This window comes from Rhinatrema bivittatum, chromosome 19 (assembly GCF_901001135.1).
Source record: "Rhinatrema bivittatum chromosome 19, aRhiBiv1.1, whole genome shotgun sequence".
Lineage (NCBI taxonomy): Eukaryota > Metazoa > Chordata > Amphibia > Gymnophiona > Rhinatrematidae > Rhinatrema > Rhinatrema bivittatum.
The window spans coordinates 16,251,202-16,264,088 of record NC_042633.1 but is presented as its reverse complement, the minus strand read 5'-3'; the positions used below and the strand labels follow the sequence as shown (position 1 = coordinate 16,264,088).

Below are 12,887 nucleotides of genomic sequence, written 5' to 3'. Positions count from 1 at the left end.
GATTGTTTTTCCAACATATTTTATGTAATTTATACAGTTAGCCATTTAGTAGAAAATACTTCACAGCACACAGGAAGGGCGGTGTTAAGAAGGAATATTTTGCTCACCGCTCTTGGTCTCCGTCTCCTCCCCGCCCATTCTCAGGATCTCTGCTGTAGGGTCAGGACTGGGACCTCGGCTGCCTGTTAGAGAATGAGATTGTGCCTTCAGCTTTTAAACAGCCTGGGATATTGACCTAAGAAAGGCAAAACTTGAACTGCCAATCGGTTTTCTCAGCATTAAGTGTACTTACGTGGGTAAATGGCTTTAGAAAATTGCTAGGACGGTCTGTTACATTTGCACTCGTAACTCCTTTCATAATTCTCCTGCTGGGGTCCCACAATCCCACGAGGATGGAAACCGTTTGCTCTGCAATCCCCCCTCCCTCCCTCCTGCTGCTCCCCCTGCCTTCCTCCCTCTTACTGTTCCCAGTGGGGGTTTTCCTGCTGCCACTGTGAGCCCTCCATACAAGAAAGGTCAGAGGTCAGGGACGTGATTTAACGCCTCCTCCTCGCTGTGTCTGGTCCAGAGGAGGCCTCGTGTCTCAGCAATGTTTGGATCGGCCCAGCAGTACCTTTAATCCAAGCTGCATCGCCTGCTTCATGCAGCTCCTCACAGGCGCCTGGGATGCTCAGGTTCCCTCTGTCCTCAGATCTCGGGGGCTCAGTCCCACGTCCTTCTTGCTTAAATCGGATTAAAATGTCAGGGGTGACACTGGGGGAGCCTGTGATGGGAAAAGATGGTTACAATATGTAGAAAAGCTACCCCAGAGCCTGTATTATCAGTGCAAGTGAGCTCAGGATTATGCTGTGTTCATAGACACTGCCAGCAGTGCAGCACTAAGAAAGGAGGGTGCTGCTGTGCTGATAATCATCAGAAATCCATTCTAACAGTATCCTGATCATTTTAACACCAAGGTGGGCGACTTCACTCCTCAGGATCTACAAAATAATCTGGTATGGGTACTGCTATTGCAAAAACATGCTGAACATTTCTACCTCAAAGAGTATTTTTGTTAAACCAGATGTTTTTTCATCCAGCTGCCAGATTTCAGAAATCTGATTCTCCCTGGCTCCTCCACTTCATTATAATTATATGAGGCAGGGTGGGAGATGTCACTAGAAGGCACCAAAGCCAAGGAATTCTTAGACAGGAGGGCGAGGGAAGGTGGAAAGGAGACTCCTGGAGAAGAGGACAGGATATGAAGATGACGGAGGAATGTGCAGAGGAAACGTGAGAGAATATTTCTTTACTGACAGGGGGGTGGATGCCTGGAGTCCCCTCCTGACAGAGGCAGCAGCAGCATCCAACCAATCAGCAAATTTACACAGATTTAGGACGGACACAGAGGGCGGTGGTAAAGGCAGGTGGGGAGCAACGGGTACAAGAAACGAGGGAGGGGCCTGTGTGTTAGCTCAGTCGTATGGAAATCCAGAGGGAAGAGGAGGGGAGAATACAAGACGAGGGCAGGGAGTGGTACTTGCCTGTTACAGGAGGGTGAATCCCTTCAGTCGTCTCTGATTCAGGAGGATCCAGGAAGGGCAGATCTTCCTCTTGTTTAACGCTCAGTGAGAACACAGACGTTACAATCGGAAGGCCTGGGATGAGAAAACAAATGAGGAGTCACCCAGGACCTGCTAATATTATATTAGGAAATGGATTTGAAGTCTCCAAATGTTTGATGTTAATGCCCCATCTCCTGTGATCTGAAAATGCAGAGCCCTTTAAATCCAGAACATTTACTTACTGATGCTGGGGTCCTTCATGGTTTCTTTCCCCTCCAGCTCCCAGTGCTGAGGGAAATATTTCTCATCTTCCTTCTTAATCTTGAATACAACATCAGGATTAAGAATTGAATAACCTGCCAGTAAAATAGGAAAATTACTTGTGCAGGCCTTGGAGCTTTTATCTGTTCACTGTTCTGATGCAGAGGTGTGTGTGTCTCTGTGTGTCTGTGTGTCTCTGTGTGTGTGTCTGTGTCTGTGTGTCTGTGTCTGTGTATGTGTGTGTGTGTGTGTGTATCTGTGTGTGTGTGTGTGTGTCTGTGTGTGTGTGTGTCCGTGTGTGTGCGTGTGCGTGTGTCCGTGTGTTTGTGTGTGTGTATGTGTGTGTGTCCGTGTGTGTGTGTGCCTGTGCGCATCTTTGGGTATTTGTGTGACGGAGCTTGGTGAGATGAGACCCTTGCAGGCTAGCACTTGATTAAGATTAAACCTCGAGGGTTTCTGGTGCAGTCATTTCTATTCCTGACCCTCCTAGCTGGAGGCATTGCAGGTGCCAGTGCTCTCTGCCAGCCTGTGCCCTCCTGGAGAAGGGGTGCCCAGCTTCATATCAGGAGTGGCTGAGAAGGAAAACCCCAGTGCTAGGATATAAAGTTAACTCTCTCTAGAGGTCAGTGAGAGGCAAAAAGGGGGGATTTGTGACCTGTGACATCGGGTTACCTCCTGGAGGGGTTACATGTTGTGCAGTAGATTCACCTAGAGCATAGCTATTATTTCAGGTCCTTTTACAGAAGTTGCAGGTCTCAGAAAGGAATCAGAGAGGTAAATCCTCCCCCTGTCCAGCACAGAGCAGCATCTCGTGCCGGGCCTGCAGCAGAGGTGTCTCTCACTGGGCCCTGGGGACCACAGCAGCTCCTGTTGGACTTGGCATGAGATCAGAAGCCAGACTGTATATTATATGTGCCCAAGGGAGCTGGCACCTGGGATTATTCCAGCCCTGATAAAGTGGCAGCAGCCATCCTGCAGTGTGTGTATGGGAGGTAGATGATAGAAAAGGCAGACTTACCCCGTGACATGAGGACGCCGTGAATCTCCTCGATGACCTTCTTGTACAGCTCCTTCTGCCATTCTCCCAGAATGTCCCATTCCACTTCCCAGAAATAAGCAGCGACGTCCCTGAATGTGACCGATGCCTGGAACAGCAAACAGGACACCCTCAGCCCCTCTCCCTCCAGTTTCATCTCTCTCACCTGTCTCTTTCTTTAATCTCATTTCTTTCCAGCTATCTCTCTCTCTTTTACTTCTCTTTTCCAACCCTTCCTGTCTCTTCCCCGTCTCTTCTCCTCTCTCTCTTTGCTGTCTCTCAGCCCTTCCTCTTCTTATTATCTTTTGCTCTTCATGTCCCTCGCGCTGACCTTTTTCCCGCACACCTCCCTCTCCCTGTCTCTTTGCTCACCCCATCTTGGCCTCTCTCCCGTGGCAACAGGAGAAAAGCAACAGAGCAACCACAAGCCAGGGCGTGGAGGCGACCCAACCGGCCACAGAGCTAAAGCAGAGGCCTTCTCCCAGCGATGTGCAAGCTTCATGGAGCCGGATCAAGTACATTCAGCAAAACATCTATCCTGCTGGATAACCAGCACAAATTAACCAGCTAACTTCAGCTGCTAACTCGTCCGCTTACCTGCTTACTGAATATTGGCCTCAGTGCTTATACTGTGTGTGTGTGTGTGAGAGAGAGAGAGAGACTGCGTGTATGCACACAAGAGTCTGCGGAGACACAGAGACAATCTGCACCCTCCAACTGATCTCTGCTGATCTCGGGCGGAGGGAAGGCTGGAAGAGCTGCACAGGGAAAAGGTTTCCTTTAAATGCACAAGAGGACAGAGAAGGATTTCTTACCGGATCAGACACCAGGGCACACATTGCCCTCCTCTTTTCCCTCTCAGTCCTGCAGGTGCTGGGAGGGATTCAGGCTGTTCCTGCTCAGAGGGGGCAGGGCTGATTCCTGGGGGCTCAGATAAAGCCCCTGCTCTCCCCCTCTGCAGATCTGGGGCTTGCAGGGATTTCCGGTCCTGGGGAGACGGAAAGTTTCTGTTTTTACTCTGAGTCTTTCCTGCTCTCTTGCAGCCCTGCGGACTCTACAGGAAGAGAGAGCAGCAGGAGCATGCGCAGAGCTCCCCGGCAGAGGCCATGCTGCTTCCCCAGTGCATGCTGGGAGTATCCCACCTCCTTAAGGTGGATCTGTAGAGATAACAGTGCGCTGCAAAGTTTCCCAGACGGGAGTGAGTAACACGGTCTGGGATCAGGTCTACTCCTGTTGCATCCATCTCTGAACTGTAAACTTTTTCTCCCTTCTATGCTAATGTTGACTGCATGGCCGACCTCATCAGTGGAATGAGTGTGGGAAATTATTTTAAGGAGGAAGTTAGCCTGCGGGAGAGTATTGTGCCACGACAGACAGGAATGAAGCAGAGAAAATGAATGATATTATCAGTGTAATTATTTAATATAAGGCCTATAAGGTCTGAGAATACATATGCCATTTTTCTTAGCCTGCTTGTAACAAAAAACTGTTTTCTAACAGAACAAGTCCTGAGATCAGATATATTGGAGAGCGGTTACTCAGAAACGCTAACTGCAGATATCTGAACAGAACAGGACTTCTGCCTCTGGGCCACACCCAGCTGTTTGCTGCTGATAAGATAAGGGACAGTTGGGGCCTTAGCGAGTACATGGGGAGTGGCCCAGAGAAAGAAAGTAGGACAAAGGTCAGAAGAATTAACTTAAAAAGAGCAACATGAGACTAACTGTTTGAAATCAGAGAACCAACAGCTCGGAGGAAAAGCTTTTTGGACATTACCAGTGGTTAGTGAAGTGACCCATGGAGTAGGGAAAAGCTTTCTGGACATTATCAGTGGTTAATGAAGTGACCAATGCGTTGTCCCTGGATGTCCAAAATACATCACGTTGGGAATTGTGAGGAAAGTATTTTGTGTACGTAAAGCTTCTATACTTCTAATTATGTGTTTTGTGTATTCTGTGACATATAACCTACTACTCAGCCACACACACCCACCTTTTTCACCACTTTTTAAAAATGAGTGAACTTGATTCCACATTCACTGAGTTTGTGGTGAAGCTTTCCCAGGTATCCACACTTTTAAATGATCATTCTCCTTCACTGAATCTGTTTAAATGTAAGCTTCTCCTCTGCTGACCAGGTGGGCACAAATGCTTTACTCTTCCAGGTGAGAAGCTAAGGATTGCAGTGGCACCTTCCCCCCTATGACAAGAGAGTGCTGCCACCTGAACTCTTAAGGAACTCAAAGCCGAACCCTTCATAAGCCCCTCTGTAAAGAGGAGAGGATCATTGGTAAGGGTGTCAAACCTGCTCAACCTTCCTCTCCAGACACCAAGCCTCAAATATCCTCCACACACGTCCTCCTCTTCCTCCTCATAACCTTTGACTCTCAACCTCCTCCTCTCAAGGGCCAAGCCACAAAATCAGTCCCACCTGCCCCAACAAATCGGACCCTGACGAAGCAAACCTTGGACCTGACTGAACCTCAGAGGAGCCTCTTTGCAGAGGTTTATCAAGTCCGCAAACCAAGGTCATCTGGGCCATTCTGGGGCCACGAAAGCCACTCTTTCCAGATTGTCTGTCTATTATTGGCCATGATGAAAGCACGCACTCGAGACAATGTCGAGGTCATGGTTGCGAGAGAGCGTCCAGGCCCTTGGGCCCTCTGTTCTTGGCTGCCACGAAATCCATTTGCAGTTCTCCTTACTTGGTTCTAATCATGGCGGGGATCCAAGATGAGCCCACTCAGGAAATCCACCCTGGCGATGTGTGACACTGAAGAGTCGCCTGTAAGGACAGGGCCTGGCTCTTGGTTCCGCCTTGCCGCCCGCGGTTGTGCTGTCTGACTGAACGTTCATTGCTCTTCTCCTGGTTAAGAGAAGAAAAACTCCACCGAGGCTTCGAGGCTCGCCCTTGTCCCCAAATGATCGATGGGGACCTTGGCATTTCCAGAGGACTCCAACTCTCTCGTGTCATGTGCCCTTCTGTCATTACTTTCCTATCCGGAATCTCCAGCTCCGTTCTCTTGGATAAACTGTGGGCCGACAGCAACCAGGCCAGACTGATCTGGGCTCCACCACCCTCCCAAGGGGGTAACCCGAGGTCATCATTCTGCCTCTGAAGATCCCACACTCTTCCTTGGTGGAGGAGGGGAGAAGGAGAGCTTCCTTCTGCTAGTGACAAGAGCTGGGAATAAGCAGAAACGTTATTGTTTATTCTAACTCTATTGCATGAGCAGTCAACTGGGCAGAGGCAAAAGGCTAGGGAAGTCGCTGGAAGAGCTGGTTACTTCTGGGAGCTTCTGCGTGCTTCGAGGCACTAAAAAGAGTTAGCCAAATCCTGAGACGATCGGTGCCAACTTCCAGCCGATGTCAGCTATCGGAGATGGGTGCAGCTGACACACCAGCCTGTTACCATGCATTGAAACCTAGAATCATGAGCGGATGATAGGTAACGTGGCAAGCGGGAGGGATTTCCACTCGTTTTCTCTCTCCTCTCTCTCGTTATCTTCTGTCGAATTTGCTGCTGCCATAGCTTCTCCTTTTGGTACCTGAGCCTGGGCGAGAGAACCAAAGATATCGGGGGAGTTCCAGTTTGCCATCTCCCGCCGCATTTCTAAACTGTTGGTTAGCTGAAATATAGCACATAGTTTTTACTTCTTTTTGAAGACATTGGGGCCCTTAGAAAGCCACAATCAGCTTTTAGCTTCCCTTCCCGACCCCCCTCCGCCTCCTTCTCCTTTCCCCTCTCTGATTTGTCCGTGTTCTGCTGTCTTGTTTGGGTGAACGGGGTGCTCGTTTCCTCAGGCCGAACTTTCAATCCTGGCCAAGGAACTCTGCTCTGGGCCTCGTGGGTGGGGGCCCAGTTAACCGTCCCTGGGACTTTAATTGGCGTTGTTGCCTGGGCCAAGCTTCATGTTCTGACGTTCTGTGGGTCCTTGCCCTGAGAAAGACCATTTCCGACACCCAGCAGACCCAGAGAGGGGCCACTGGGGCCGCCTGCTCAGTTTCCTCCAGGCCACGGTAAAGGATACCATTAATTGGACCAGGAGGAAAGAACTGGTCAAGGGTGGGATCCTTGTCAAGGCATTAGGTATGTTTACGGCTATGGGCAGAGCCCTACCTTGCAGTGTCCATTGGATCAGCGAAGGAATTCATGGTCCAGTGGTCAGCAAAATGGTGTGCTCTGCCCGGCCTTCCCCGTTTTCATTAGCTTTTGAATATTTAGGCCTTTTTGTTTTGGGCAGTGAGATCTCCTTATCCTAGCTCCATGAACTTTGGCAGGGAAGGGGGCAGTACAGCCCTGGCAGCTCCCCCTCAGCTTTACGATATCCGCACTGAATGCTCATGAGAGAGATTTGCATGCGTTGGAGGCCCGGTATATGCAAATGTATTTCATTCGTCTTCATGTCTGAAAGCAGAATTGGCTAAGGGGGTCGCCAGGACCAGGTTGGTGACCCTGTCATAGATGCAGCAGGAGTAAATCAGTTCTCTGATTTAAGAACATAAGAAGTGCCACGCTGGGTCAGACCAAAGGTCCATCAAGTCCGGAATCCTGCCTCTGACCGTGGCCAACCCGGGTCACGAGTTCCCGGCAGATCCCATCATTTCTGTTACTCCTTTCTGCAGTCTGTCCGGCTAATGATGCATTATGGACCTTTCCTCTAGGAACTAATCCAAACTGCCTTTAAACCACGCTGAGCTCCTCGCCCTGACCACGTCCTCTGGCAACAGATTCCACAGCTTGATCCTGCACCCAGTGATCCGTTTTCAATCTGCCGGTGGTTAGGGGCCCCTTCTTTCAGTATTAGTGAAATGGTAATTAACCCCTTCCACCCCTCTCGTGACTTTACCAGGGTCTATCGCGTCCCCTCTCAGTCCCCTCTTTTCCAAGCCCTAACCTGTGTAGCCTCTCACCATAGGAGAGCCGCTCCATCCCCTTTATCATTTCCGTCGCCCTCCTCTGCACCTTTTATGGTTCTGCACGCAGTGCAACTGATGGGCAGGCAAGATACTTTCTGTTTTATCCTCCATTCTTTTTCGGGTCACTCTTGCCTCGCCCAGCAGCTCTCTGCTATCTCTAGAGATCCACCTTAAGGAGCGGGGATTCTCCTCTTCCTCCTCCTTCTCCTCCTCCTTCACTCCCTCAGCTTGCCCTCTGCGCATGCTCCTACTACTGCAGAAAAGAGAATAAAATCAGAACTTTCTGCCTCCCCCGGGCCGGAAATCCCTGCAGAGGGGGAGAGCAGGGGCTTTATCTGAGCCCCCAGGAATCAGCCCTGCCCCCTCTGAATCCCTCCCAGCACCTGCAGGACTGAGAGGGAAAAGAGGAGGGCAATGTGTGCCCTGGTGTCTGATCCGGTAAGAAATCCTTCTCTGTCCTCTTGTGCATTTAAAGGAAACCTTTTCCCTGTGCAGCTCTTCCAGCCTTCCCTCCTCCCGGCACAGGGCAGAGATCTTTACAGCCCCGGGAAGGTTTGAGCTCTGCTCACCCCGAGATCAGCAGAGGGGGGGGTGTGCAGACTCTCTCTGGGTCCCCAGGTCTGGATTGGAAGACGCCACTGCCTTAGGTCACAAGTATCTGGGAGGTGAGGTGGTGCATCAGAATAGAGGCAATCTGAGGTCCCTTCTCCCCCCCCCCCCCCATTATAACTCACCCACATAGATATGAATACAGTATAACTCTCATACACACAAGCATGCGGACACCCACACCAATACACTCTCTCATGCATGCCCTTATACTCACACAAACACATGCTCTGTCTCACACACATGTGGACACCATCACAAACGCACAGACTCTGTCACACACACTCTCAGATATCCACATTCTCTGTCCTCACTCCCCAGGCCTGACTCAGCACTATCCACGTTTATTTATTTATTTAACAGTTTTTTTTTATACCGACATTAAAATACACATAACAGTAGGTAGAAATTACAATGAACAGGGGAGGGGTGTGGACAACATTCCTGCCTTCAGACACCAACCCAACCAGCCACTCTCCCTCCCACCTGCACAGACAGACACTGCCACCTCCTCTCACTGCTGAATCAGCTGCACCCGTGATCTCAAGCTCTACAAATTACTGGAGATTTAATAGAGCTGAGCTCTCTCCATGTCAGGGAGCTGATCTCACTGACAGAGGCCAGAGAACACAGTTTATTGCCCGCACTTTATAATGAAGCTGTAGGGAGAGGGGCTGAGGGTGTCCTGTTTGCTGTTCCAGGCATCGGTCACATTCAGGGACGTCGCTGCTTATTTCTGGGAAGTGGAGTGGGACATTCTGGGACAATGGCAGAAGGAGCTGTACAAGAAGGTGATCAAGGAGATTCACGGCGTCCTCATGTCACGGGGTAAGTCTGCCTTTTCTATCATCTCTCACCCACACACCCACTGCAGGATGGCTGCTGCCATGGCTCACTGGTCTCTAGATAGGAAAACCCAGGTTCCTGGGATACAAAGATAACTCTTTCTCAGATGCTCCTGATAAGAAGCTGGGAGTCCTCCTCTCCAGGAGGGCACAGGCTGGCACAGAGCACTGGCACCTACAATGCCTTCAGCTAGGAGGGTCAGGAATAGAAATGACTGTACCAGAAACCCTCCAAGGTTTATTCGTAATCAAGGGGCAGCCTGCAAGTGTCTGTACACATACACATACAATCACTCTCACTCTCACTCACTCATTCTCACTCACTCACACCTACACTCACTCACACACACACTCTCTCACACACACACTCTCTCACACACACACACACCCTCTCACACACACACATTCTCTCTCACTCACTCTCACACATTCTCACTCACTCACACACACCCAGCTCCATCTCAACAGAAAACAGATGAAAGCTCCCAGGGCTATAAAAGAATAATTTTTATGTAATTTTTGCTGTTTCTTATTGGCAGGTTATTCAATTATTAATCCTGATGTTGTATTCAAGATTAAGAAGGAAGATGAGAAATATTTCCCTCAGCACTGGGAGCTGGAGGGGAAAGAAACCATGAAGGACCCCAGCATCAGTAAGTAAATGTTCTGGATTTAAAGGGCTCTGCATTTTCAGATCACAGGAGATGGGGCATTAACATCAAACATTTGGGGACTTTAAATCCATTTCCTAATATAATATTAGCAGGTCCTGGGTGAATCCTCCTAGACTCGTTTGTTTTCTCATCCCAGGCCTTCCGATTGTAACGTCTGTGTTCTCACTGAGCATTAAACAAGAGGCAGATCTGCCCTTCCTGGATCCTCCTGAATCAGAGACGACTGAAGAGATTCACTCTCCTGTAACAGGCAAGTACCACTCCCTGCCCTCGATTTGTATTCTCCCCTCCTCTTCCCTCTGGATTTCCATACGACTGAGCTAACACACAGGTCCCTCCCTCATTTCTTGTACCCGTTGCTCCCCACCTGCCTTTACCACCGCCCTCTGTGTCCGTCCTAAATCTGTGTAAATTTGCTGATTGGTTGGATGCTGCTGCTGCCTCTGTCAGGAGGGGGACTCCAGGCATCCACCACCCTGTCAGTAAAGAAATATTCTCTCACATTTCCTCTGTACATTCCTCCGTCATCTTCATATCCTGTCCTCTTCTCCAGGAGTCTCCTTTCCACCTTCCCTCGCTCTCCTGTCTAAGAATTCCTTGGCTTTGGTGCCTTCTAGTGACATCTCCCGCCCTGCCTCATATAATTATAATGAAGCGGAGGAGCCAGGTAGAATCAGATTTCTGAAATCTGGCAGCTGGATGAAAAACATCTGGTTTTATCAAAAATACTCTTTGAGGTAGAAATGTTCAGCATGTTTTTGCAATAGCAGTAACCACACCAGATTATTTTGTAGATCCTGAGGAATGAAGTCACCCACCTCGGTGTTAAAATGATCAGGATTCTCTTTGAAGGGATTTCTGATGATGATCAGCACAGCAGCACCCTCTTTTCTTAGTGCTGCACTGGTGGCAGTGTCTATGAACACAGCATAATCCTGAGCTCACTTGCACTGATAATACAGGCTCTGGGGTAACTTTTCTACATATTGTAACCATCTTTTCCCATAACAGGCTCCCCCAGTGTCACCCCTGACATTTTAATCCGATTTAAGCAAGAAGGATGTGGGACTGAGCCCCCGAGATCTGAGGACAGAGGGAACCTGAGCATCCCAGGCGCCTGTGAGGAGCTGCATGAAGCAGGCGATGCAGCTTGGATTAAAGGTACTGCTGGGCCGATCCAAACATTGCTGAGACACGAGGCCTCCTCTCGGCCAGATACAGCGAGGAGGAGGCGTTAAATCATGTCCCTGACCTCTGACCTTTCTTGTGTGGAGGGCTCACAGTGGCAGCAGGAAAACCCCCACTGGGAACAGTAAGAGGGAGGAAGGCAGGGGGAGCAGCAGGAGGGAGGGAGGGGGGGATTGCAGAGCAAACGGTTTTCCATCCTCGTGGGATTGTGGGACCCCAGCAGGAGAATTATGAAAGGAGTTACGCGTGCAAATGTAACAGACCGTCCTAGCAATTTTCAAAAGCCATTTACCCACGTAAGTGCACTTAATGCTGAGAAACCCGATTGGCAGTTCAAGTTTTGCTTTTCTTAGGTCAATATCCCAGACTGTTTAAAAGCTGAAGGAATGAGGATGTGGATCACCGCTTATGAGATTTCCTGTGGGATTTCCCCCGATGCAGAATCCGCTTTGAAACACAGATGTGACTTATTTGCATTTTACGATCAAAATATAAAATGTTTGCATTGCACTTCGACCACTGCTTAAATATAAGGCAGATGAAGGTCTATTGACTGGCAGAGCCTATTGTGATGGTCGTAAAAACTGCAATAATTTGTGTAAGATTTGTGATTGAATCTTTATTCACCTTTTTAGTGTGGTCATTCTATGGGAATTGACCCTCAGTCTTTGGCTTGTGAGAATTTCAAACGTTCCACATAGAAGGTGAATGTTAATGCTGGCTCTCAGTTAAATATTCATTACTAAGTCATTAGAATTCAGTTACTTTAAGCTGACAGGACTGAGGTTCAGGGACCAGGGTCCTGAATGAATCCCAGGTCTCCAGCAGGGCGTGGCAGAGTTTTTGGTGAGTGGACTGCAATCAGCAGAGCAGAGACTGGAGGTGAGGATGAGAGGCACAGAACCAGCAGGGTGAGATGAGACGTGGTCTGTTCCTTCCCTCTGTTCATGTGCTGTTGCCCACCTGTACCTGTCGACAAGCAGCACCAGGCTCTCTTATATATGATAGGGATCCTTAGCCACCCTAATGATGTTCAGTGATTAGATGGAGCTATCTCCTATATACGTCTCCTTCCAGTTTTGGTAAATTTTAGTAATCATACTCTCACTTTTATCCACCAGAAGATGGATTCAGGAATAATAGTGAGAGGCAGAGATGTGTGATGGGCAGCAGACGGAGGAAATGGAAAGAGAGAGAACCCTGCAGAGACAGCCAGGACCTTTAGCTGAAGTATCCAGGAGGTATCAGTAGAGTAACAATACCCAGGGGGAAAGAAGTAGTCAGAAAGGAGAGAGTCCATATGCATGTTCTGAACGAGGAAAGAAATTTCAACCTCTACCCCAGTCTTGTAGAAACTCATGGGACTCATTGAAGGAGAGACTCCATTTCAAAGTGCTGACACTTCAGAAAACTTCACCACAAACTCACAATCTGTTGAACAGCAAGAAATTATTGAATGTGGGAACAAGTTTCCTGAGAGGACAAGTCACCCATCTATCCAACAATATCACAGAAAGAAAACAACATTTACAGGTTCTGAAGAAGAGATAAAGGACCCCTATGAATACAAAACTTACAGCACATGCAAAAGATCACCTAAAAAAGAAACCATCAAAATGCACTCAGTGTAACAATGCTTTTTCTTCCAAGCTGAGATGGAAGCACATGTAAGAATTCACTCTGGAGAAAGACCATTTCAGTGCCCTGAATGTGAGGAGAGGTTTACTGAGAAATCAAACCTTGAGAGAACAGAAAAAAATTCACAGACAAGACCAACCTTTTAATTGTTCTCAATGTGAAAAATGTTTCAA

The 12,887-nt window shown here is 48.8% G+C and overlaps 2 protein-coding genes across 2 annotated transcripts in view; one reads left to right on the top strand and one right to left on the bottom strand.

The window, feature by feature from the left end:
- LOC115080267 (zinc finger protein 845-like) overlaps nt 1-3,879 on the bottom strand; it is a 177,384-nt gene extending 173,505 nt beyond the window's left edge. Inside the window, exons 1-6 of the mRNA XM_029584421.1 lie at nt 3,657-3,879; nt 2,824-2,950; nt 1,787-1,900; nt 1,524-1,637; nt 614-763; nt 108-185 (exon numbers count right to left, since the gene is read on the bottom strand). Coding sequence (XP_029440281.1) covers nt 108-185; nt 614-763; nt 1,524-1,637; nt 1,787-1,900; nt 2,824-2,950; nt 3,657-3,680 — 607 coding nt within the window. The 5' untranslated portion in view covers nt 3,681-3,879. The remainder of the gene's footprint in view (nt 1-107; nt 186-613; nt 764-1,523; nt 1,638-1,786; nt 1,901-2,823; nt 2,951-3,656) is intronic.
- A 4,133-nt stretch (nt 3,880-8,012) lies between these two features.
- On the top strand, nt 8,013-12,301 carry LOC115080266 (zinc finger protein 398-like). The gene is made up of 6 exons (XM_029584420.1): nt 8,013-8,198; nt 9,071-9,197; nt 9,754-9,867; nt 10,025-10,138; nt 10,900-11,049; nt 12,198-12,301. Exons 1-6 carry the CDS (start codon nt 8,175-8,177, stop codon nt 12,299-12,301), a joined length of 633 nt encoding a protein of 210 aa, XP_029440280.1. The 5' UTR covers nt 8,013-8,174.
- The last annotated feature ends 586 nt before the right edge of the window (nt 12,302-12,887 follow it).